Raw genomic sequence first — 27,679 nt, 5'->3', positions numbered from 1 at the left:
ACATTTATTTCATTGTCTTACAGTAGCATTTTACTTTCAGCAGTTGTGATACAGCAAAAGACTTGCCTATTTGAAGGCAAATTGTTTTGGAAAGAAGATGAATCTTAGAAAATTTTCTTTTCCCTGATAAACAAGCAAATGTGAAACAGTAATTTTGCTTAAAGCCCCCCAAAATCCCCATAAATTAACACAGTGTCTCTTAAAAGCTGTGTATACAAAAGATGTGTCCATTGGTTTTGCTTTTAAAAGGGTAAATTGTCATGGCTCCAAGTAAAATCAATAGTAACTTAAGCAACATGGTATCAGGAAAATGACATTTGATTCCACTTTCTTGGAACAGGTTAAAGTTTTCAAGACATTCTAGTAATGTAGTGTTTAATGAGTCAGTTATGTCTGTTTCTGCATAGTAGAAATAATTTCTTTGCCAATCTGTCTCAAATTAAGCACAGTGTAAAAAAAACAACCCTTTAAAACCTGCAGACATTTTTTAATCTGGGAGATATTCCCAAAGGACACTTTTACCCAGGAAAGTAAACCTGCCTAGACATCTGTTTTCAATGAAGAGAGAAAGAGAGAGAGGGTGTCCTCTGCACAGGGTGAGGCAAGGCAGAAGCATGACACCTGTTCTGCATCACCCATCTGGAGAACATTCCCTCTTTGATGGCTATATGGGGAGCCAAGAAACCTGATCTCAGGAAGGTAAACTTCGAGTTTCCAGTCACCTGCCTTTAAAAAAAAAAAGGCCAGTTTATTTTCTTGCAGTATGGTAATAATTCTTTCATATGGATTAGTTTTAATACACACATGTGTTTTGAAGGAATAGTGTAGTGTGACAGAAACACGTGTCTGCCACCAGCCAGTGCAGACATAAGTCAAACGTTGGTACATGTAGCTTCTACTTCTTACCTTTGCCAACATAGCTCTGCATAATGGAGAGCCCTGACAGGGACATTCTTAAGAAGATGGATTTTGAATAAAATTATGAATAGGCTTTACATTTAAACTCAGTTTCTTTTAATGAAAGATTTAAGAATAGAACAGTTGTTGAAGTATTTTAATAAGTGTGACTGGAAGCAATGAAAGAGCCACACTGAAGGTGGCTATTTGTGTGCTGTTGTTTAGAGGCATTGTCTCTTTTCATAATGGAAAAATGAGGGGCAGTTTTGTGTGAGGTGGGAGAGTGGGTTGCCTTATGAGCTGCTTACTATGGAACGTGGCAGTGAACTGACAGATACCAGGGGATCTGGGTCATCAGAGCCCTCAGGCTACCAAAAGGTATGTAAATATAAGACTTGAGGTACTTCAAGATGTCTTACTGTGTCAGCCCATGAGCTGGATTTTATTGCACAAACTAGAACTGGTGCAAATTAAAATATTTTCACTGGAACAAAAAAAATCCTTGCACCTAGCTGGAACATGCCAAGTAATTAGACTTGAAATTATTTTTTCTTTACCACTTTTCCTCTTTGTTTCATTACAGATGTTGAGTTGTATACTTCTATTTCTTTTTTAAGGTCAATAATTGTGTTTGAGTAGATGCTTTGCATTTGAAAGCATCCTTCATTGCTCCTGGAAATTTTGTCTAGAACAGGATTAATAACTGTTAAATGTGAAGCTTACCCAAACAAAAAATTGCTGCATGTTGCTACAAGTTTGATCAGAGAGGTCTAGGCCCACACCAAAAATGGAATATCACTGTTTTATGAGACTCGTATTCTTTACAACCTATTCAGGAATTTCTTCCCAATGTGGTTACTTTTTTTGTCACTTTTACTTAAAAAAACAACTAAGACTTTAAAAATGTCAGTGGGAAGGAACATTTAGGAGCTCAGGAACACATATTCATAGTTATAATGTTATGGTAGGTTATTGCAATGAATTGACAAAATATTTCTCTCTTACAATGTTTGGTGCCTTCCAGGAGGTTGTGTGGAGTTAATAATGCTAGTACAGATGTCAGAGCGTAATTTTTTTTTAGAACACTTTTAATCAAGTTTCACATGGCAGCTTTTGCTTAAGCTGTATGTCACCTGAGATCTATGTAAGACAGTGGGAATAAATGAAGGAGTGGTTTTAATTTATATAAGTGACTAAGGCTTATTCAGAGATCTTTGTCAGTTATACAAAGTAGAGTAAGAGATGTTGATTTCAAACAAAAGAAAATAACTTTCAAAGAAGAATTTTTATTAGATAAAAGTTATTAAATGGATAGAAAAGAGTTAAAGACATGCACTGCTAAAGGAAGAGATGCTAAATAAAGCCACAAGAAGAAACAATTAGACAGACAAGGTTTTATGTTGTAAGAATTCTTTTCTCTGACCCACAGTTCTGCATAAAGACATTGGACCTTGCAGAGCAGCTACTATAACAGGAACACTTTCCAGAATTTCCCTAAATGATGAAGAGGAGGAGAAGGGACCAAACCCTGAAGGAATGAGCTATTCTACCTTGCCTGGAAACATCATCTCCAAAGTCATCATCCAGCAACCAACAGGTCTCCACATGCCTATGAGTATGAGTGAACTGGCCAACCAGTGCTTGAAAAAAGACAACAGTGAGTTGCGGAGGACTGTGTATTTATGCACTGATGATAATCTGAGAGGTGCAGATATGGATATAGTCCATCCTCAAGAACGGATGATAGAAAGCGACTATATAGTCATGCCTCGGGGCTCAGTAAATACCCAGCCATCACTCAAAGATGAGAGTAAAATGAATATAGGCATGGATACTTTGCCTCATGAAAGGCTGTTGCACTACAAAGTTAATCCAGAGTTCAATATGAATCCTTCTGTAATGGACCAATTTAATATCAATTTAGACCAGCATCTTCCCACTCAAGAACATATGCAGAGTTTACCATTTGAGCCTCGCACAGCAGTGAAGAATTTCATTGCCTCAGAGCTGGATGACAATGCAGGATTATCAAGAAGTGAAACTGGATCCACGATATCAATGAGCTCTTTAGAGGTCAGTGGTACATAACCAAGTGGTGTGCTTTGTTATTATAAGATAATGAGTTTTGTCTTGTGCATAAGAGGTGACTTTAATTCAGTATAAATTATTGATTGCGAGCATACATTGCTGTTCATATTTCTCTTATTATTAGAAGTCCTTATACCTAGAAAACAAGATTAAAGTTTTAGAGCCAGTTTGTATGAAACTATATAGTTCTGGAGATTTAACACTCCGCATAACTGCAAAGGATTTTGTGACTCACAAGGTCAAGTCTTCTGGAAGATACTGTCTTGCTATGCCAAGAAAAACTGTTCCTGCAAGATACAAATGATAAAACTGCAAGCATATAGGGTTGAAAATATTTTCCATTTTATTGCTGACAATCACATCTGTCTCAGAGATGACAGGTCCAATTCTGTTCTCAGTAGCATAAATCTTGGGTTCTTCTATCCAGTAGTTCATCATTTACTGATTTCTTTTCTATACACATTTGTATGTTTGCATGTGTGTGCAGGCATTGGTACAATTGTTGTGTGCAATAGGTACAAGTGGCCTGCATGTGGAATGTCCTAGATTCCAGTCAGATTGCAAAAGGGAACTGAAAAGCCTTTAAAAGGGATTCTGTTCATTACTACAATCTGTGTGTGAGATTTAAACGTAATAAAGTTGAAAGCTATTTACATCCTTTCTTGAGACCTGAGTGTCAAATACAGCCATTCCTATTGAACCTTTACTATGCAAAACCACCAGTGAGGCGGACTTGATTTCATACTTGGGCAGCCTTAAGAATTAGAAGTATATTTCACCAGCATTTTAATGTTAGGAAAGACGGCATTTGGTGGGAAAGAAAAAAACAAATGAGAAAATTATGGTACCAGCTTGTTCTGTGGAAGAACTTACAGATGGAAGAAAAATATACTGTATGTGTAAACTTGAAGCCATTGGTTATTACTCTACAATGTTTGAACTCATCTGTGTGGAGAACCAGTAACTATACCTGATTTTTCAATTGTTAGAACTGTAGCCAATATTTCATAGAGTAGGGAATACTTGTGGATATTTCTTTTAAAATAGAGTTGAAGTTCTGTGTATGTATGACTGGAGAGTTTGGGCAGAACAGAACACAGTTTCTTTTGAAGAGATGCCTTTACAAGCTTTAAAAGTTAAATAATTCCCTTGCTGTTTATATTGTGTGTGTACTATCATAAGTTTTTGTAAGACATAGTTTAACTGAAAAATGCAATGGAAAAGTGAAGTGTGGATCTTTGCAAATAGACCAATTGTATCCACTTATTTTTAAAGCCAATATGTATAATCATGGGAGAAAGATCAAAATTATTTCTAAACGATATTGCAAGTTCTTGTGCACTGAGTGTTCAGACAGATTCTTTCAAAGCAAGTTTGCATCATTAAAGAAGTTGCTGCCTTCAGTTCAGAATTGTGAGTTAATAGATCATAATTGATGCAGAGAAGTCCTCCAATTTAATGCAACCTCATAAACAGGATAGCTAAAGTCACCTTCCAGTAGTATCCTCTCCTACATATCTAGAATACTATTTTTCAGACACTTTTTATCAGATAAAGAGACCCAAATCTAGATTAGTTAAGATTAGACATATGGTTGACATACCTAGGGAAGGTTTATAATTCCTAGAGAAAATAGAGGTATCTGCCGTAATACCATCCACTGCACTCCTAGGAGACTGTAAGAAAAGAGACCTTAGTTAAGTTGTAAAAATTGAGTCAATAATTACTTAATCTTATCCAGAGTTCCATTTCCTGAGGCTGCTTTGGAAACCGCCTGAAAACCTATGAATATAATGTACCGCTCCTTTACAGTTTATCTTTTTATCTGTGTTTCTGTCATATTTTAAACTTACTTCTCAGATGGAATGTAGATACCAAATCTGAATCACCTTTCTGTAAATCATTTTTATGCTTAGAAGAGATGAGTAAGTATGTAGTAGAAAATGTAGTAACATGTAATAAAATATGGTAGTAAATATTTAATCTCTTCTTACTTAGTAAACATATTAAGTTTAGAAAGCTGTATTCTTATCCAGAAAGTTGTAAAACAGTTACATCATTAAGCCTAACCAAAGCCAGCGTAATTCTTTGTATTAGGAAAAAAATTACATTAGGGCAGATCAGAAATTAAAAGAACTCTTTTGGCTTTTGTCTGCCTTTCTGGTTCTGAAGACTACTTGATTATATAGCATTCCTTATCTTTTGATAAGGATATGCTGCAATGCATTGAAGATAGGAACATGAGAAAAAATTGTACACAGAAGAAAATCAGAGTAGATCCAAATAAGCAGTTCCATCTGGATAAAGAATGTGATTGTGGTTTTATGCATGCAGTGAGTAAACAGCAAGTGTTGAGGTAAAGCCCCAAAATGCTATTGGCTAGAACACACCAGCTGGATTGACTTTTATTGCTGCCATAAACAAAATAAAGAAGGGAATGCAAGAGATTTAAAAAAATATATGTTTTTGATGTCTAGTACAATATAATTTTAGACTTTTCAAAAGACAAGGCTTTGTCAGAAATTATAGAGCAGTAGAACCTGCAGCAATACTTTCAAGATCATTCTGCCCATGTTTTTCCAAACAAAGCTTGAGTAGACCATCTCTAAAGGAGACAATCCTGAGAAGTAGAAAGCCTCCTTCTCCTGTCAGCTCATACTGCTGTCCCACCTAAAATACAACATAAATACACATGGATTTCTGCTCTATAAGGACAGTTTCCCTTTCACTTCTCTGAAGAAACAGAGGCATGTCCCAAGACAGGTGATGGAAGCTTCCTTTGGTGCCTTCTGCACAGTAGAGAGAGTTGGACTCCACTTTATGTTTCCAGCTGTTTCCTCTGGGATTAGCGTAGTATTATTATCTTTACCACATAGTTACACCTTAACCATAAACTACCTTGTGAGTAAAATGCACTTTGGAAGTTGTGACCTGTTTTAACACAATTCTTTTTTGTTTGTTTGTTTAATTTATGATCAGTAATTATTAAAAAACAACACAGCAATTAGAGAATTTATCATCTGATGAGAATGTCTGAAGATGTTATATGATATAATTTCATAGAAGTTCCAAGCCAATTTCTGATTTCAGAAGTGAAATTGTGAACCTACAGATATCTCAAGCCACAAAATACCACAGGCACAGCTGTTTACAACTGATATACAGTATATTAACATATACACAATGCAATAGTTCTTATTTTTCCACTCATTTTCTGGAAGATGCTAATCTTTGTGGCCATAAAATTGAGCCAGAAGACTTAGAAGACACTTTGGAAAATAAAAACCCTGAGATTTTTCACATCATAAAATAACAGTACTTTTTAAATTGAATTTGCATCTTACTAGTGAAACACTAGTTCATTAAAGTTCATTAAATTGTTTTCTTTATTTTGCACATTCCAAGAACTGCTAATTAGCCCTTAGAACAATACATGTCTGTTCAAATAACTCAGACGTGTTCATAGAGATAAACACAGCAAAAATACAAAAGCTATTAAAAGTGAAGGCTGAAATGTCAGACCTTTCTTGTGTCCTCTTTTATGTAAACTTTGTATTTATTATGATTGTTAGAGATGGATGTTTTGGAACACAACTATATTATCAGGACAAGAACTTAAGCCCTGACTTTTAACTCTGCAGCGAGAAACCATCACCATTGGATAGCTAAATGTAGACATTCTGCTTCTGATACAGAAAAGGAGCTTTTTCACATTTAGAGTCAATGGAGAATTACAGGCACTTTTAGGCCACTTTTAGACATCTGCTCCAGGGTGAAGTAAATCACATGGCCTCAATGCAGGTGTCTCTTTTCAGGTGTAATAGAGGAAGTCAGAGTGAGTGACTCAGACATGAACATAAAAATGTTGATGTCCTAAATTTAATCAAATGAATCCTACAGTGTGTCACAAACTTTCTTTAAAGCTTGCTTGTAGTTTTTGTATCTACTCTTTTTTTTTTCTCAAGAAAATGTTTAGTTGGAAAAAATCAAATGCTTTATTATTTATGGAAGGATTTCTGTTTTCAGAAGAGTCTGAGAATGCCATAATAATTACAAATAAGTATTGCCCAGATAAGTATAAATTTAAGTATCTGCAGATCCTCTATGTGCAAACCAGTGAGTTTTTTATTTTCTTTGGTATATACCCAACACTACTCATGCATTTATAGGCACAGGCAGGCATATTAGTACATCATGGAGTTTCTTAAGAGGAGTAATTCAACATCTGGCATCTCCTCCACATCCCTATGTGCATGGATTTAAACTGGCTTTGCTACCTTGGCATCAAAGTGACTTGTAGTATGCTCCTTTGGTTCAAAGTGTTTTGATTTTAATGAAGTAAGCCCTCTTGATACACTCTTTTGGAATAGCTTTTGTTTTGAAAATGTACACTCAGATTGGCATGCTCATTAAAATGAAATTACTTTGAAGTGAAGTAGCGCATTCCCAGCCTCTTAGATGCAAGGAAAGGTTAGGAGATTTGAATGCAGAGGAGGAAGCTGATCTGCGCAACATCTCTCCAGGATAAGTAATACTTTTATTGTGAAAAAAAAAATAGAGGAGATAGACACCTGCTGTCTGACTGTGCAAGGAGACTTGCATCGTTACCTTTGTGGAAGAAGAATGACAAGATCTTTCAAGGGAAATACAGTTAGTGTAGCATGAGCAGAAATGGAAAAGTGCTGAAAGAACACAAAGACTTTTAACTGTTATAAGAGGAAGGACGTGCAAAGACAGACAACAGAAACATTTATTAAAGGGGAAAAAGAGCATCTGCTTTATGAGAACAGGAAGGAAAGGACTTCCCAAATTGTTTGCCATGTGAAAGACTGGAATTTTCTTTCCAGCCTCATATCTCCCTACTTTATTTTCTGTCTCAGCTATGAGATGTTTATGTGAAGGAAGATAAAAAGACCTTAGATGTGAAGTTGATGGCGTGACCAAAATAATCCTTCTGTATTCATTTGTGAGAGCTTTGAATACATTGAAGGACAGTCACCTCCAGAGGTCCTTGGCTGAATCGCTGACAGGGGACTTTAGGAAGAAAATACTACTACAGCTGAGAAAATAAAGACATATGTTAGAGATAGTGAAGTGCAAAGAAAAAGTAAAGTTATAGATAACAAAGTGAGAAAAGACAGACATGCCAAAAAAAAAAGGGGGTGGGGAGAAGATGGCAGAAACGAAGAAGCAGCTTAAAATGAAACTATTTGGAAGAATGAAATAAAAGCATCAGGGAAGGAACAAGCTCTAAAATTAAATAAATAACTAAATAGAAGAACAGGAAAGGAGAGAAGAAATATGCTGATGAAACAGTCAATTTGGTCAATAAAGTATGAGAATGGCAGGCAGAATAAAAGCAAAATGGTGTGAAGTTATTTTGATTTATGAAATGAGAAGTAGGAAGCACAGGAATTTACTCTTTATCGTGTTTCCACATTGCATTTATTGTCAGGCATTCTGTATCTCAGATTTCTATCCCTCCCATTCCTCATTTCATTCTTCAATAAGCAGTGGAGACAGTTCTTGCCAAATTTGTGACTCTCAGTGAAATGAGGTCTGGCCCTATAACAACCCCCTCTTTCTTTCACTTGGGTGAGCAGGTCTCAGATTCCTCTGGCTTCAGAAATTGATGCAGCTTATTTCCAGGTTAATGTACAGGAGTGGGAGTAGAATCAGATTAGATCGAGTTGATTCTAGTGACCAGAGCTGTATACAACCCAAACTTTGGTCAGTGTTATGAAGTGTAGCATATATTTAGATCTTATATTAGAAACAGTTGTCTTAATTACATATGATCCTTAAGAAACATAGTTTGAATTGCTTGTCTATTTAAGAAATGCCTTGAGAAGCACAAAACAAATGGGTTTGGTTGATTGAGTAAATACATTTGCAAGTTGCCCTATAAGAAAGGGTGCAGCAAACCAGAATAATCTGCCATAAGAGTTTTAAATTGAGATCTCTGAAGTTTGTGCTATGTGTTGATGTGCTAAATTTGCTAGCATATTGTAAAGACTTCAGATTCCCCCATTAAAGCACTAATTCACTTTTTCATGAAAATTTATTTGGCCTATGTCCAGCTCATGCTATGAACTAATAGCCAACATTCAGCTATTCAGAAGCTAAGGCCTTTTTCAGTTACATATACACAGACAACATTTTAAATCAAAACTGTCTATCCACATTCCACTTTTATATCTCTGGGGTCTAGAAAAGATTTTCCTTTAATTTTGTTCTGGGAGAACGTCCTCCCCAGGCGAAGATCCTCTGTGTCAAATCTAATCTCAGAGTGAATTATAAACTGCTGATAATAAGGCTTTATATTAATGGAAGCATGGTCATAGCCCTCACTATAATATGGTATCTCTGGTTTCAATTAGACTCTGCACAATGCCATATATCTCCAGGAGTATCTTATATAATTAATTAGGTAGTGCTGTAATGCAGCCTAGAATAAGGAGAAAACCAGGCATTTGTTGTTTTACAGAGAGGGGATTTTATTAGTCATTTAGTGAAAGCAGCGCTTTCCTGGTGCCAGCGGATTAGTGTATGCTGGTGTGTGGAAATTATCCTTCAGCATTCTATTTTTGTCCCTCAGTGAGCAGAGTTTAAAGTTGCTCTGGAATTACATGGAGAAGCCATACATGATTAGCTCAATCCTAAAATTGATTTAGAAGAAATTATTACTGCAGACCTCTTTTCACAGAGTTCCACTTTGGTCCTGACATGAAGGATGAGGCTTTTTTTTCTCCATAAAAGCAGATTTTATCAATTAAGATTAAAGACCTGTAGAAATCAGAGACGAAAAAAAATCTTGTCTGGTTATCTCTTCTATCAATGTAAGAACATTTTCTACAGTATATTTCTCTAATATAAAGTCAATCTTCACTTTCAAGACTAGATGAAGGGCTTCCATTGTTTCTCTTAGCAGATTATTGCATGGTTAAATGAATTTTCTTTATTCTCAACAGCAGCTCTGAAATTTCCTTTATTTTTTTTTCTGAATTGCAACTTTTCTGATTTTTCTCACACCAGCTTTCTTTGTCGGTGTTTATATCCTTCTAAGGTTTCTGAAGGAGTTTCTGTGTCTGCCTTTTCCAGATACAATGTTTAAGCAAGCAGTATCATTCTTTTATCCTATCCCCTTGATCCAGTACTACCTACTCTTTAACGCTACGTTTTGCTGCTCTCCTTTGAAATTTCCCCAGTTCACAGGGGATTTGGCTTCTGTAAGTGTAACAGAGAACCAGTGCTTAGTTACTGGCTGGGGTTAAACCATGACAAGAGCCAGTGCAGAACTGTCACTGGACTTGTTCAGAAAGAGTGGTTCCCACCCCTACCTGCTTAAATGGAGATGCAGACCTTCCTTTATAGCATTTTTAATGATGCATGAGTGTCAGTTCACTACTTACCCATATCCCTCAGCTTTTTCCGAATTATTCCATCTAACTTGCTGGTGCTAAGTAATTCCATCTGTCTTCAGCTTTTTAGGCAGTCCTGTTATTAGCTGTTTTTACAGGTCTCCAGCATTAGGGCTCTTCAGCTTGGAAAATATGACTTAGTGATCAGGGAACAACTTTTCGTATTTCCTATAATATCAAAACAGGAGCAGCAAATGAAATGGCAATGAGATAAACAACGTGTTTTCCTTTGTCGTGTGCTGCATATTTCAACTGTGGAATTCACTATCTCAGCACATTTTGGATGTCAAGAGTAATTATAAAACATAATTAGACTGAGGGATAGAACATAAGAGGTTCCAAAGTAACACAAGGAAAATATTTCTTCACAGTTCAGGTGAGGGAGCCCTGGCACAAGCTGCCCAGGGAGGATGTGGAGTCTTCTTCTCTGGAGGTTTTCAAAACCTGCCTGGGCAAGTGCCAGTGTGACCTGATCTAGGTGGTCCTGCTCTGGCAGGGGGGTTGGATTAGATGATCTTTGAGGTCCCTTCCATCCGTTAAGATTCTGTGATTCTGTGAATAATGTAGAAAAGTGTTATTAAGATAAACAGAGTAAGCTCCTCTCAAGGAAATTCCTAAACCACTGAAGAACTAGGGAAAATATTGCAGCAGAAATGTCACTTCATACTTGCCCTTCTCCATATTGCTCCTGAAGCATTACTGCAGAACCTGGTATAATATTAAATACTAAATGAGGCAAACCATAGATACTAGCCTTTACAGTAATTTGTTATTTATATTCTACTAACGTTACTATTCAAGTGGTCCTCCAACTGATCTCTGAAAAGAAAACCAGCTTCCAGTCTAATTTATATGTTGGTTAATATCATTCTCAGTTTTGCAAGTGGGTAAGAGTAACAGCTTTTTGAAAGGAAACGTACTGATATGACCAGCTCAGCATCTCACTTGATGCAATGGATTTTTTCCCACTTACTCCACTCAGCTGCTGCCTTTCATTAATTTAAATTGTAGAATGAGCCAGGTGGTTGAATTCTGAAAGTATTCAGGTATGTGTGGAAATCCTTATATTTCTCAGCTAAAAGAGACCACAGCAAACTTCATTTAACAAAAAAAGTACATATACAATCACAATTAAAGTGTTGATTTGCATGTTTTAAGCTTGTTGCATACGATACACAAATGAGGAGAGAAATTTAGAAAAAGGACATCTTCTATTTGGGACCAAAGGAAAACTTCCATCCTCATAAATTAAGCTTCCGAATGACTTCATGCTCCTGAACATGTTCCCTCTCTCAAAAAATAACACTGCAATCATTGCAAGGCAATGATGTAGTAGCTGGTAGGACCCGATTGTGTACCTAATGATGTCAGTGATGATATTGCAGATGACTTTCAGTGATGTGGAATCACATTCATAACCAGCATCCTTTGTTATTCAGAAATTCACAGACCTTCACTGCTACCATTCAGATCTCTGACAGTTACATATTTTTTATGCCTTAGGAGAATAGGCTCTGACAGCACTTGTGAAGCATTTCACTGTGTGCAGCCAGGGGAAAATAAAAAAAGTGAAGCACAAGTACAGATCAGATGTTCTTTTACTGTATAAGTTTAAAAGAAATGTGTTTCTGATAGACTTTTTTGAGCACTCAATGGGATAAATCTGTGGTATGACAAGTTTTGTCATAACTGGTGTGATGTAACAGCAAAATTGCAATAGCTACCACTTTCTGACAGTAGCACAGTTAAATATTGCAGTCTGTTAGATATGTATTTTTACCATGTAAATAGTGATAGAGTTGTGTGGCTGCAAAACCTAATAATCTAGCTATGCCAAGGACATTTTCCACTGTGGTCAATCAGACTTAAGGCAAAATACGAATGCTCCAAATGTATAAATCACAGTACCTAGCAAAGTACAGTTCACTTAGGATTCTCAGTTAGATGATTCAATGTTACCGGGGTTAGTACTGAACTGTAGATTAAAAATAGCATTTTCAAGCATTTTTCAAAGTTCTTTCCGTAAACTTTGCTTCATTATCTGCTGTACAAGTTTCTGCTTTTAGAACCACTGAGCCTTTACAGTGGTAGATGTACTCTAATTGCACCTTAAAAATAGATCCTGCCTTATTAGAGATAAGTAGATTTCTTCAGGTGCAGGTTTACTGTGGAATGATAAAGACCTGTGTACCATGGCTCCCTTAATATGAGTGAGAAAAAATTAACTACTTTAAGAATTTGGACAGAATGTCCTGATATTTTTCTTATCTTCAAGACCTTTGTTGTTTTCATGCTACTTATTATTTCAGTCTTAACTTATTTTTTCAATACTCCTTTAAGTGTGCTAGGTTAAATCAAGCCTTACTGATTAAAGATAGCTTGTCTACAGTTTGTTTTCGTTCATCAGTTTAATTATTTTATAGACTGTTCTTTTATACTGCTTTCTATACTCTGTAGGCATCAGAGTGTGTTGAAAGTGCTACAGGGATCTTGTTCTTATTCTTGTGGACTGAGCATCAAACTTTTACTACAAAAGCAGACTATGTCACAAAGTGTTGAAATCAAGGGCTCAGATACCAAACATTTTCAACTTTCTAGAACTGAAAGGCTTGTCAAATTATTTCTTTCAATCACAAGAGAACAGAACAGCTTATTAAAACCTGCATGTTTGTTAAACCAAATAAAATCAATCTAATGAAGTCAGTACCATTATTCATCATGATTTAATGGGTTTGATTTCTGTCTCACTGAAGAAATCAGATGCAATTTGAAAAGGTTCATTCCCCACAACATAAAGCTTTTCTATCCTACCATAAAAATTAGGGTTAAATCATAGCAGCAAGCCTTTTCTTTTCTCGGGGTACTTTTCCCTTCCTTTGACTCTCCTTCCTGAAGCAGAATGTATCTTTTCTTTCCATTCACATATTCTTTGCACTCGTTTCCTCAGCTCTACCAACTGCTGTTTCTACATCTCTTTACTCTGTTGCAAGCCATTCAATTTCCAACTTTAGGAGAAAAAAGATATTTTTATCTCTTCTTTATAGTGTTTCTGCTTTTTTTTCTGGTATTATTTGACTTTATAATTGGTTTATTTTAGAATCTGTAAAAAAATCTGTACTAAATTATTTGGATCTATCTAAGCAATCGTATCCTGTTGCATTGTATAAAAGTGATTACTTCACTAGTAAATCATTTTTGCTTTATATCAAGTGCTTTGAATCAGATTTGTCACAAGTGTAAAACAAAATCATTGCTTTCTCCATCCAGAATGTCATTTCAAACAAACAAGCTGAAGCTATGGAAGGTGTAGATGGCTTCAGCTTGATTTTACTATCATTTATTCCATTAAAAATCAATGGAGTTGTACCAATGTAAGCCTGATGTAGGAAAGAATCAATTTGTGCATACCTATACAAATCCAAATCATTAGATAGCTGTGTAAAAAGTATAAATATGATGATCATTTGCAAATACCACACCAAGTATTGAAATTGGTGTATTTTTTAGACCTTCAGGTTCAATTGCATGCAAATAACATGCACGTTATGCACCCCGGTGAAATGCAGTCTGGTTTATTTTAGAGGCAAGAATACGATAATGGTCTAAAAAATTCTATTCAAAATCATATGTTAATCCTAAATTAATCCTAAATCTATCACTTCTCAAAGAATACTTAATATATATCTGATAGGAGAAGAATGTTACTTTAGACTCATTACTATGATTTGGTGAATAGTCCCCTTGTTAATACAACCTCTTTTTCTTTCTTTTTTACTGCTTAATAGAGAAGAAAATCACGTTATTCGGACCTTGACTTTGAAGTAAGTTTTGCTGAATTATTACTGATTGTTAAAAGTATTTTCCTAAAGTAAATGTGAAGTGGGTATTTTTAGCAGATTGTAGCCTTCTGACATAATAGATGTCATTGGGTTGTTCAATTGATACTGTACAGAACATGATGAGCAATTCATTAAAACTACTTTGGTGCAACTTGTTTGTAAAATATTCCAAGATCAAAATGTCATATTGCAATATTAACCATCATGGTTTTAGTTTTTTAATTCTCTGCCTCTTCATTTTCATCTGGGTTTTTTGGTTTGGCTTTTGCCTTTTTTTGGTTGGCTATCTCCCTGTTGAAAAATCGTGTCACTTCTGTAGGACAGGCCACGTGGTTGCAGAAGGTTGCTTTGTTCAAGAGGTTCTCAATCATGCTTTCTATCTCTCATTCTTCAATACCAGTGATTACGAATGTGTCAAATTTTGAGTGATAAAGTGCTACAGTTGTCAAAGCTTATGGATCACATGCTACATCAAAAACATCAAGTTCATTTAAGGTTCTTCAGGTTCAATATCCACAATTTCAGACTTAGATCCCATTGAATGAGGTTTACTTGTGCTAGTTAATGATCATTTTCTTCTATCTCAGTCGGTATGATTAAGTGTCTTAGAGTTTTGAGGGTTTTTTTCACTGTTCTTTACCTGAAGCAATACAGCAGGTAGTTTTCAAGGGGATGTTAATAATTTATGGATTTGGGATTTTTGCATAGGTTGTCTGTTTATGCATGTTAGTAGTTTGATATAATTCATTATATGTGCCTCCAGAGAAGTTGAACAATCATAATATTTGCATGGAACCTAGAGATCTTGGGCTAAACTTTAACTTTCAGTGATCAATATACATTAGCCTTAACTCCATAAATTACCCTCTTTGATTGCATATGGAAATGAAAGCATTTTATTATTATTTGGGCTGTAAGTACAGCACATGTACTTTCAGATTTCAAATTCTAGTCCATAGAGGAGAAGAAGGGAGAACTATCAAAATACAGGCAGAGCAGTGGTCATAGAATCCTTGTAATGAGAGGAAGATTTGTTTTGGTGACCTGTTTTTGCTGAAATGATGATTTTCTGCTTCAGACTGTGGCTTCTTGGTAAACATCATGCCTTAATCTCCTATGTCCTTTTTCCCCAGAGACTATAGTTACCTTACGCATTCAGCAGAGACAGTAGCATCTCAAATAGTGCACCAGACAAACAACAAGTTTAAGGAAAATAAAATATTATCTTAAATATGCTTTAGGATAAATGCATAGAAAGGAAGAAGAAAAACATGAATCAACAACAAAATTCTGATGAGCAAACAATTCTAAAAGTAAATGCAAGCAATATCAACAGAAGTTTTGAGATTGTAGTGAGGTAAAGATTTGTAAATTTTACTGTTCTTTGTCAAAAGGTAGGAATATCGTGTTTTTCATGATGAGAACACTCTGTGGCAACAGATACTAACACATTCTTCCTGTCACCCAGGAGAGCATTATCCGACACCAAATAACTACTACAATGCTGTACACATTCTGCTCGCAAGAATCTGGCCTCCAATTACATATTTTCTTTAGACTTACATAGTATATTTAAGATGCTTACGCCTTTTTCTTGTCTTGTTTGCAGCATTGTTGCTCCATGGCCTAATATTTTTTAAAGTATGTTTATAATGCAGGGAAACACACTGGTTCATAAAAAGGGAAGGATGAGACCATTTGGGAGTCATTGCTGAGGAACTGAGAGTGACAATGGTACTGTGCCAATTGTTCCCGTGTTGTGGAAGTACTGATTCAGATTAACCCCATCTCACCTCCCTGTTTTATGTTTCCTCTGAGTAAGCTTGTGGGCTTTCCTGTGTTCTTACACATAATGTGACTGGCTGGCTGAGGTAAAGCAAAATGAAAGAGCCATAAAATGTTCAAATAGCTACCCAGATTCCTTCGCTCAGCAAGACTTACTGATGAAAAGAATTGAGATAGTGTTGTGTGGCCAAAACACTGCTATTCTGATACTTCAAAGCAGCTTGACTGCAAAATAGAGTAGAGCCTGAAGGTGAGGTCAAGCTATAGTTATTGGCCATACTACATAAACGTTTAACACTTTCTCTGTTTTGTCCATGACCACTGCCAGCTGGCACTCTCTGAGAAAACATCCTTCCACAGCTCTGAGTATAACAAATGCTATACATGTGGTTCTGAGCATAACAAATGCTAAATATGCAGTGTGGACAAGACTGTGTCAGGCTTGGCTCCCTCCATCCTTTTCCTTTAAACACTCCCAGCAGTCTCTACACTCTCAACCTCTCACACATGTCTCTATCTATACAAGACAGACCCTCAGGCTATGCCTATCTTACTAAAGACATGTGTGGGAATATTCCCATGTGGTAAAATACCAGTTTCATATGAGAGAATTTTTGGAGTGATCTTTGCTATTTTAGTCTGGATCACCCTGTTCCCTCCAAATGATTCCTGTAATGTCTGTAGGGAACCAGTGCAACATAGGTACCATTCACAACAGGCAGTTTGGTTACAGACTTCTTATTTTGGAAACTAAGAGAATTTTGTAGAGAACATTCTGTGTTAGGTGGTGTCAGAGAGTGGTCTTGGACATGTTTGGCTTACTACAGTAAAGTCACAGTTTCACTATTTAAAAGAAAAAAGAAAAAAAGACTACAATAGTCCCTGTTGTTTTCAATATGTGTAGGAATACAGCTGTAGTTTTAAGGGCCTGTGCAATGAACTATAAATAATTAAAGTCCTGTGACTGCAGGGTGGTGTTACAGAAAGCTTACATATCCTGTAAAAGAAAAGGGAGTGAGAAAAATATGTCATCTAAATTGGCCATCCCTTATCATAGATCTTAGAGGGGAGTCTCTCAAGGACTGGACCACTTGTCTCTTTTTTCCCTTTTTAAAATGTTTACTATTGCATTCTTAAATGATCTATTTATGTAGAAAAAAGAAGACAGACTGTAACACACCAGGTTTAGTCAGTAGGCAGGAAGTATTACTGATAAATAATATACTGTCTACTATTAGATTTTGTAAAACACCGGCTAATCTATTTGAACTCTCAAGTTTGTAGAATAATCAATCAATGTTGTGATGATTTAGATCTTTGCTGCTGCCTGTGGTAACCCCAACTAAGTGCCCTCCAACCCCAGTCATTATGTTCTGTTTTTCCCTAAAGCTGGACAGGTAGCTTTTTTATGAAGGTTCAATACTAATACTTAGCTGTCAGATCAAATAAAATTCATTCTAATTATGTTGAACAGAAATACAGATGCTGTGGAAATTCCCAGGAGGACTTTATAATAGGTGTGCACTGACACTTATAAAAACATACAAGAGAATTAAACAGAATTACTGACATGTATTTTAGGATTCAACATCACAGTTTCCTTTAAATTCTATAGAAGGTCTGACTCCTGGATTTCCCCAGCCATACATATCACCCTCCTCTTTAGTGAGGCATTCACTGAATTTACTCTGGTAATAAAATTTATGCTAAATAATTCAGAAAAGAGACTTATTACCCTCCTCCCCAGGATTCAAGTAATCTCTGGCTCTTTTTGAGCTCCACCCAAGGATATATAGGACAAGTGTGAGTATCAGAAAGTCTTGTTTTCTTTCCACAGAGCAGCAAACTCTCATCAGCAATAATGCAAAATTGCTCATGAATTGCTGGAGCTACATTCTTTGAGAATTTCGTCTGTAATAACTATTCATTATAACAAAACTATGAACTCACACAAAAGTTTAAAATCATTCTCTTACTAAATTGAAGCTGTCTCTCAAAGACAAAGGTGAAGGAAAGTATGACTGCAGGGAAACAGCATTTCCTGTTCCTAGGTTTGGCAACTGATCATACCTATAACATCTTGAAAACACAGCATGTTTCCTTTATAGGGAAGGCATTCCCCCGTCTGTTCTTTTCACTTAGCTACTTGATATAATATTTGACAGAAAATATTTTTACCTATGACAATATAGAAAATCTCTGAGTCAAATTGAATTACATTATTAATAATAATAATAATATTAATACTAATTCCTGAAATTGACCACAAGTCTTCCTGAGAATATTTGTACTTGAGATAGAGTTCAGTTAAAACCTTGTCATAAATAAAAATAAAGAGAACTGGGTACAGAGTTATGTTTGCATCCTTCCCATCTGGATGATAGCCATCCACATTCTGAATCCCCTTCTGAGAGCAGGACTTTTCAAAACATACATTTGATGTTACTTGTGAGTGGGGGCAGGAATATGGAGGGAGTATCAGTTCAGTCTGACTCTCTTTAACATGGGGAGCACCAGAGTGACAGAGCCTGCAGGAAAGAGCACAAGAAAACGTGTGCCTGGAGCCTGGTGGCCAGCTCAGAGGGGATGCGACATAAATGGGCAAATCCCCAACTGTACCCAGAGAAGGTCTGCTTTCAGAGGGCAGCGTGAGAAGCTCCTTTTGCATTCCATTCAGGTCCTAGTGCAACTACAATCATCCTAGTCTAAATTGGTCCAGGTCTCCAGTTTTCTATTGATAAAATTTAAGTATTTCTAAGATTGATAAAGCTGTGTTTTCCATGTTGTCCATTTAATAGTGAAAATACAATGAAACCCCCAAAATACTTTGTGTGTTTTTTTCTCATAAAAGAGAAAGTTACCCAACAGAGCATATTTTCTAGCAAAGAGATAAGATGGTGCTTTCTAAGAAGGAATTTGAAAGAAATCTAGAAAAGGAGAATTAAAGTTCGAATTTCCTGCACCTTCAGTTCAACTTGTTCTTTATAAGCAGTGGGAAGGGGCGGGTGTCAGTGGGTAGGAATTATGGAATGGAAGCCAGGAAAACACAAAGCAACTAAAAGATCCGTAGGTTACATGTGCATACCAGTCATTCTGCTATTAAGAATAAAATGTAAAGCTTTTTTTTTTTGGCAGACTTCCCACTGCAAGTGTTTAATTTCTCCTCCCACCTGCTTCTCCTCAGGAATAATGTAATGAACTAAGTAAGACATTTGCATTCTTCACACTAGCTATTTAACAAATCCTTGAGTACACGATTCAGAGAAATATCAGAAAGTAGCATTCTCTATATTCCTGGCTTTCTATTAAAAAAGTTTCCAACTTGAGATACTTGTTTCATAGTCATGTGCTATTTCTTGCTTTTTCAGCCAGTATTTTAACACACTAAACCCGTTTTATTCCCTTCACCATGTCTCCTTATTTCAGCCAATAATAATCTCTGAGGCAGAACCTTTCTTTTTTAAATTCTATATGAAATTTTCTACATATCCCTGTCTACCATAACAGCAATAGCTTAGAAGAATCCCTAGGAAGTCACTTACAGGAAACTTCCCCCATAAATTTAGATCAGCTATATCTAGTTAAATTACGTTTTGCAAGGAGTTCCTCAACAAATCCTACAAAATTGTTTCCCTTCTTCACCCCACAACTCACATTAAGTTAATAGGTCTTTAACTGCTTGCTGTAGCTCATGTCTTTTTTGTGAATAATGTTGCCAATTTCATGTTCTCAGAAGTGAAACGAGTTCTCAAGCAACCATGAAGCTTTATTAAGGATGATATGGTTATTGCAGCACAGCAGTGGAAATGCATGACTGAGAGAGCAGCCCCATTTCGTGAAATTTATAAACACAGAATGCAAATGGATGCTAAAAGCTAAAAGTGATATTAGTAAAGCATTATTTGAGGGTCAGATACTGCCGATCCATTTTAAGAGGTACTAACCCTGACTTGTCAGAAGCATTACTTGCTGGGAAGGGTCACGCTCTGGCTCTATGTACATGAGTTTGCAAGGTTTGACATATACAATGGCAGGGAAAATCGAGCCGGACATGCATAGAGGCTGGTGTCCTGCACCTTTTTTGTTGACTGCTGTCTTGGCACTAACTCAAGTTCAAGCAGTTAGAAAAGCTTAAGAAAAGCCAAGCTGTGCCCATCTGCTGTTGGACTGAAGTGAAGCATTCTCAGTCCCTCCTGTCCCCTGTCCACTCAGACCACAGAACCATGAGATTGGTTGAACAGTAAGCAGCTTTCGGCTTCACTCCAGAGGCTGGTCTGAATCCATACCTGAGCATGAACCTGCTTGGAAACAATGCAGATGGTAGGTTTGACCATCTAGACTTGAAAACAGGCTTCATTCTCCATGTAGCTGCCAAGGCAAATAAATGTCAGAGAGTCTCCTCCAACTGTGGGGGCTGTTTGGGCACCCCACTTCTTGCACTGGAGTGATGTAATTAGTTTTTGTGGAAGAGTGCCTTGTGCATGGTCTACAGGAAGAGTGGTTTCCAACGGCCTAGTCCATGACACGTACTTTTCTTAATATGAATGCAATTTCAACTGCATTTTGTGATGATCTAAATAAGATGTCTAATTAAAAAGACCTAACATTTGAGGCTTTTCCATTGCGGGCCAAGATTTCTGAATTCAGTGTTCCCATAAAAGAGAAAAAGATAAATATCCCTCTAAGAAAGTGCCATCACTTTCAAAATACTTCTAGACTAGCACCAAAACCATGTCCCTTAATTTCAGCAACTCAGTAAATGGGGGCTAAACCCAGTACGCAGGAAGAACATTAAACAGGGCAGAGAGAAAGCTCAGTGCAACACTTTCATTGGTCCAGTCTGCAGGGAAAATGTGACCCTGCCAAATTAAATTTACTTGATTATATTGGGGGAAATAAAGCTTCTCTTAAAAAGGCCCAGATTCAATTATAAATATAAGCAATTATGTTCCATTTTGCAGAAGGTCATGCATACAAGAAAGAGGCATATGGAATTGTTTCAAGAGTTAAATCAGAAATTTCAGACGTTGGACAGATTTCGGGATGTACCAAAATCAGGCAGTATGGTAAGTTTTCCATGTTAGATATTTAAAATATGATGGATCCTTAATAACAACAATGAAACAAGAGCCCTTTTAATTGTGTATTATTTCCCAAGAAGATCTTACCCTGCACTACCTTTAGATAGCCTCAGAAATTAGAACAAAAGATATTTTCAGTAAGCTAACCTATGATGAGACTCATTAGATTTTACAACTAGACCATAACTAACTCACTGACATCATTACAGATGACAAGTAATTGAACTGTAGGGAACAGATTCCAAATCTGTTTGTGTCTCCCAAGTCTTTATATAGAGGAAGCAGCTCACTAATGTAGTTTGGCCAATAGGGCTTTTCCTCTAGCTAGGCAAGTAGATATTAAATTAGCTACTACAAACAAGTCCAACTAGATTCACCTATACGTGAGACTGTCCAGAAAGCACACAGGGTCTCTGTAATGCTCTGTCTTTCCCATAATAGGTTTATAAATGTTTGCCATGGGAAAAGCAAAAATTAAATCACCCTGAGTTGACTCTGCTATCACCATCATTCAACCTTATATACACATGCTTGTACACACATGCAAAACACCCTGACTACATCTGATAATGAGAGCAAGGAAATAGTTGGTTCTGCCTAATTAAGATGGCTAATCTAGTGTGGCACATTTGTTAGCAGTAATATTATGATTAGTAATTATTTAATATAAAATCTTTTCATGTGGAAATTGTATATTAAATGGAACTTAGTTAGAATCATTGTATTCTATAACTTTTTCAGAAGAACTGCTCTCAGACATGAAGAAGAAGTATTAAGCAGATGTGAGGCCAATGGATTTACGTCATTTATGTCATCTTAAACCAGCAGAAATTTGTCCCTGATTTTTTTTTATGAACCTGTAGCAGTCATATGTTGTCATATGCAGTCATATGCATATATTGCATCCAGTTCTTGCACACCCGTCCTTCTGAGATTTGCTGACATGTAAAGTTTGCATTCACTCCCCTATTTGAGATTTGCTGTCCATGTAAAGCTTGAACTAATTTAAAATCTCAAAGGGAATCTCAGTGGAAGAGTTGTGTTTACTCTGTTTCGCATCAGTGCTATGTTTCTGAAAGGTTTGCTAATAAAAGCTGCCTAAGAGGAATGGTCTATCTGTAAGACAGAATGTGATCCAGGTACCTAAATATAGGCATCTCAGGCTATTTTACAAAGCCTCAAGTGTCTTAGTCTACACCATGGTACAGGTAGTGATGGCATAAATCTCAAGGGAGACCTGCACCTCTCATGAAAGATAGTTGTGGATCAGGCAGAAAGTCCCACCCAACATATTAGAGTAGAAATCACTAACTGAATTGGTCTTAGTCTATAATGTCCTTTACCCTATAAAACTAATCATTAAAAAAAAAACCCTACTTCAGTGAAAAAGTCAGCTTTCAGCATGTTAATCCTGATATCCTTGCTTGTAAAGCAAGGTGTCTTTCACAGCATTTTTCAAGAGCTAGGTTTCTGTGGTTCTGTCGTGCACCTGACCCAATTTAAAATCCAGCTGTCAATCTCTGTTTCAAGCCACTCCATATTTCAGGCATCAAGCTCTTTTCAATTACCTTCCCTTCCCCTCTCCCACTTTTCTACACAACTGCTATTAAAAAGATGGCTATTGGTACTGGATCACTCAGCCATTCCTCACATACATTGTTTTTTGTGAAAGAAAGGCCTTAGCTGTCAGCTCAGGTAAGGAGCCTGCCAAAGTCTTGATTGTTTACAGACAAAGAGTCGCAACGGTGCTGAACACCCGCCAGCCTGGCTCCCTGCAAAGCCTTTTCCCCTCTCTGGCTTCTATGTCTCATAGCAGCACATTAGCGATCAACCTTATAAATGGAAAACACAATATTTCATCCTTGGTTTTAATTCTTCTTTCTTTGGTCTTCAGGAGAACTCAGCACCAAGCAAGGCTCCATGGGACAGTTTCAAAACCACAGGCGACTACCAACACTATACAACGATAAACGTTTTAGACACAGAAGCAAAAGATGCTTTAGAACTCAGACCAGCAGAATGGGAGAAGTGTCTGAACTTGCCTTTAGATGTGCAAGAAGGTGACTTTCAAACAGAAGTTTAACGAAAACAAACTGAACAAAACAAAAGCAAAACAAAAAAATTAATTAATTGCACTGACAATAAAGAGACTTTGGGAATCCTGACACTCGTGTCTGAACATTTGTGACTACTTTATGTCAGGCTCTTCCTGTGCCAAATGTCAGTGGTTTTTTCGTACAGTATACTCCCACTAGTGCAGCTAGTGGAGAACCAGGTGTACAATTCTTACCATCGTGTGTTGTAAGTACCCGTGGAATGGATTTGTAAGGTAATCTTTATAGATAAACCTCAAGCAACGATTCATGTTGTAACAGCTTCATTTGGTTTAGTTTTCAAAAAACTTCACCATGAAGCACAATGTATATATTTATGCAGTTTTTAAAGTTTATAACAGTCTGTTTGGCCATTACTACACTTTTTACTTTATAATATAAAAGCAAAGTTTTTGTCATTAAATGAATGTCTGTTGAGCTACATTCTTCATTGCTTTAAATGCAATAAAGTAATAATCTCACTTTTATATGAATAATATATTTCACATCTTTATTATTGCAGTTTTCTCTGGAAAGCTCAGAGTAGCTTTCTCTGCTGCAGCTGTGTATAAAATATTTAAAATGTTGTATGGTGTAAATAAACCTTTGTCTACATATCAGTTTCTTAGTGCATTTTATTCTGTATTTGCTTATCTTAAATTTGCATATTTATAAAGCTTTCTTTAAAAACACATCTATTGGAAATGTATTTGAAGTTTTAATAGTATGTTGTTCTAGCTCCTGCACAGTTTCTAAAGCATATTAATAGGTTTGTATAGCCATTCTGCTTTTTGTTACATATTCTTTTGTGACAATGTACCATATCAATTGGACTTGTCAGGATACTGTTATAGTTGTTCTTGTTTTATAAGAATTTTCTTCTTGTTATAGAAAGACAAATAACAGAAAATAAGTTAAGAGTCAATGCACAGCACCTGAAGAAAATATTGATCCAGAATCATTGCGTCGTGTGCATGGTCTTGTTGCTGTGTAACAACAAGAAATAGTTTGAAGATAAAAGATTCTGAAGTATTTTAGACAAAAAAAAATAATTGTGTGTTTCATATTATACATCAAAAGCAGAGCGTGATTTATGTTGAAATTATAGCTAAGGAATTAGGAACAAAAAGACTAAATTGCCCTCTCTGTGCTTAGAACCAAAAGCAGACTTTTAAGATCTCTCCTCATTTACAGCATAGCTGGGAGGCAGGATGGGAGAGGGAAAGGAGGATATCTCAAATCTTCAGATGCCATATTTTGAGGAAAAAAGGTTCGAAAATTATTTTAGTTCATGGTATAAGGAATTGAATATGCTGCAGCCTACTAGCTGAAGGGCTCTTAGAGAGGAAGAAAACATGAACAACAACCTGCTTAGGAAGAAAAAAGGGTAGAACAGAGGCTTGGCAGCGAGAACTTAACCCAGACCATTGGTAGAAAGAGATTGTCACTCATCTACTGAGAGAAAAGTACGCAGGACCAACCTTCACAATAGTGTTTCAGTTTGTATATCCTTTCTCCAGGCCATAATAAGTTAGTCAAGTCATGAAAAGGAGCCTAACTTGGCCTACTCTGAGTGAGCATCCCGTGCAGAGTATAGGCTTCCGTAATATAATGCTTCAGCACAAACAAAATAACTGGCTACCAACCTAGTATCAAGTCCATTAGCTGGTTTAGGTGCCTAGAAATTAGATGTTGTAGTATTGCAATAAATCTGTCAGTTAGAACTGGCCCTTTTTCAAGAGGCTGATGCAAAAGGAATGTTCAAGACTGGCAGACTACTAACGTCACACGCCTGACATCAGATATAGTACACAGAAAAACTTGCTTTATGTCAAGTTCTAATGTAGAAACTGTTTATTTTCCATTTAGATAAAGACAAAGGAGGATCACAGAATCTTAAGGGTTGGAAAGGACCTAAAAGAACATCTAGTCCAACCCCCCTGCCAGAGCAGGACCACCTAGAGTAGGTCACACAGGAACTTGTCCAGGTGAGTTTTGAGTGTCTCCAGAGAAGGAGACTCCATAACCCATCTGGGCAGCCTGTGCCAGTGCTCCCTCACCCTCACAGGGAAGAAGTTTTTCTTTATGTTTCTTTGGAACCTCTCATGTTCCAGCTTGTACCTGTTGTCCTTGTCCTATCACTGGACATCACTGAGAAGAGCCTGGCTCCATCCTCCTGACCGCACATTTTCTGAGGATTTCATCCAGTATGGTAGACATCTCTCAAGCACATCTGGTTTTACAACATTTCTAATTTTTGAGACCAAATCAGAAAATCAGGAGGCTTCGGCCCATACATTCAGACATAAGCTTTCATATCCTCCTTGATTGATCTAAAAATAATACAAATCAATAACTATAATGCAGAGATTATTTACATAAGCTTTATATTACCTGAGTCCTTTTCAGTAGCCATCTTATTACAACCACAGAAGCTTAGGGTATACTGCAAACTTACTCAGGAAACATGATAAATCAGTCTGCACTCAATTCACTGCTGACCCAGTTGTGCCGTTATTAATAACCCAGTTCATTCAGGTTTAGCAGTAGCCTGGGCATTTTTGTACCACATAGCAGCCACAGACATGTTTTCAGACTATGAGCAGCAATGTTCAGTGTCTCTTTATTTAGAGCTTGTGCTGCCCTGCCCAGAAAGTGATAGACATTTTAATTTTTCTATATATTTCATATTTAGAAATATTAAGAAGGTGCTGAGACCCAGTGTATTTTCCTACTGCTCTGACCGCTTTATACTAAAGCAGAGTTTATTTTGCATAAGCAAGATGCCACACAAGCTTGCAGTTTGCTGCTCAATGTCTCTGAAATGGTACAAGTCAGACTCAACCCAGCAGGACAGCACAAACTTGTATGCCCTGACTTAAATGTTGGTAGTGCACTGATGAGGTGCTCAGCATTATATTATATGCAAATAGAAATTGAGTCAGAACTCCCTGCATTTTATTACATGCGGAGATGAGGGGGGGCTCTGCATTTGCCTGCCAAAGTGAGCTAATGCCACTGATGTGCTACTTCACCTTGTCTCCAGCTGCAGTTACAGAAAGGTTCAGGTGTTTGAAGGCTCAGCTAACAAATGTTGCTGCAGCTTGCTCTAGAGTATATTGAGGCAATTGAGCTCAGTCTAGAGTTTACCTTGATTCAATTTAAAGTACATTTTCCCCAGACTTGTACTGAAAAAGAGAACACTTTCTTGGGAGAGTGTTCTAAAGTGTTCCAAAGTGTTCCTTTTCTCAGCAGTTTAAATACACATTAGTAATTATGTAAGACCATATGCAGTTCCTCTCTCTCTGTCTTCCTCTTACATACATATACAGAGAAAGATTTTCTTCTGGCGAGTCAATGCTAAACAAAATATGGCCTGAAATTTTCAGTATAGGGAGGCAGTACAGGAAATCTAGCTGAGCAGCCATAGCTCACTCAACAGTTCAAGATATCCATGACTTCATGGCAAGCTATGTAAAGAGGTTTAGTATTGCTGTCATAAAAGCACTAACAAAGTTACTTGCTCTGTAGGCTCTTTCCAATGTAATGTTATTGAACCCAGAATCTTCTGGGGATGTAAAGTCTGAACTGGTTGTTATTGAACTGCAGCTCATACTCTGCAAGGGATGAGAGGAAGATCAGCAATGCTGCCATACTGACATACCTTTGGAGCACCAGTGGGCTTAACGTTGGGATATGTATAATACGAAGATGATGAAGATTTAGGACAAAGCTGTAACAAGACATAGACAAGGCTCTTTTCCATTTGATTCGCTACTGGGTCTGAATTTATATAATAAATTATAATTACTAATAATTATAAGATAATTATAATTTATCTAATCAGTGAAATGGTGCTCTTCTCTGGGAAATGTCCTGACACTCCTCCTGTAAGAGTGTCATTTGCTTCTACAGTCATAAGACATAAATCACCTAATACTGTTTTACACAGGGTTAAACTGGGGTAGTTGCTTTTGAAAACAAACAAAATCCCAACCAAACAAAAAAACCTCAATCCCCAAGCCCTACCAGGTTAAATGTTCTCTGGTGCTTTGGCTTGTCTCTGTTTCACGCTGTTGCTAGGCAATGCTGTACTTAGACACCAAATTTAACAAAAGGTCTGTTTCCCGCTTGGAAGCAGGCATCCATCTGTCACAGCTTCCACAGTGTGCTTTCTGTCAGGTTATGCAAAAGAATATGGAAATCTCTGTTAGCAATCAGCAGATGGAGACATTGTGTATTGATAGTAGACTTTCAGTTCCCCAGGAATTAGCTCAGGGTTGTGCTATATCTCTGGATAAGCCACGGGAAGCAGTTTGTGTGAGCAAACATTATTTCCCTCCCTCTGAAAGTGTAATAGGGCTCTCTTGTGCAATCAAGTCCGTTTTCATGTGCTGAGGAAAGTAAATAGAGAGATACCCAGTTGAATATGTGTTTGGGGAGCTGTGATTCATTTTGAGCTAGGTCTCAACCAG

General features: G+C 36.9%; 1 protein-coding gene across 1 annotated transcript in view; it reads left to right on the top strand.

The window, feature by feature from the left end:
* ADGRB3 (adhesion G protein-coupled receptor B3) overlaps positions 1 to 23,194 on the top strand; it is a 463,861-nt gene extending 440,667 nt beyond the window's left edge. The window contains exons 27-30 of the mRNA XM_061989823.1: positions 2,327 to 2,970; positions 14,192 to 14,227; positions 20,992 to 21,096; positions 23,006 to 23,194. Of these exons, the coding sequence (XP_061845807.1) occupies positions 2,327 to 2,970; positions 14,192 to 14,227; positions 20,992 to 21,096; positions 23,006 to 23,194 (974 nt within the window). The remainder of the gene's footprint in view (positions 1 to 2,326; positions 2,971 to 14,191; positions 14,228 to 20,991; positions 21,097 to 23,005) is intronic.
* Positions 23,195 to 27,679: the final 4,485 nt, after the last annotated feature.

The sequence above is a fragment of the Colius striatus genome, chromosome 2 (genome assembly GCF_028858725.1).
Source record: "Colius striatus isolate bColStr4 chromosome 2, bColStr4.1.hap1, whole genome shotgun sequence".
NCBI lineage: Eukaryota > Metazoa > Chordata > Aves > Coliiformes > Coliidae > Colius > Colius striatus.
The sequence above is the reverse complement of the archived record's forward strand: the minus strand, read 5'-3'. Positions and strand labels throughout refer to the sequence as shown.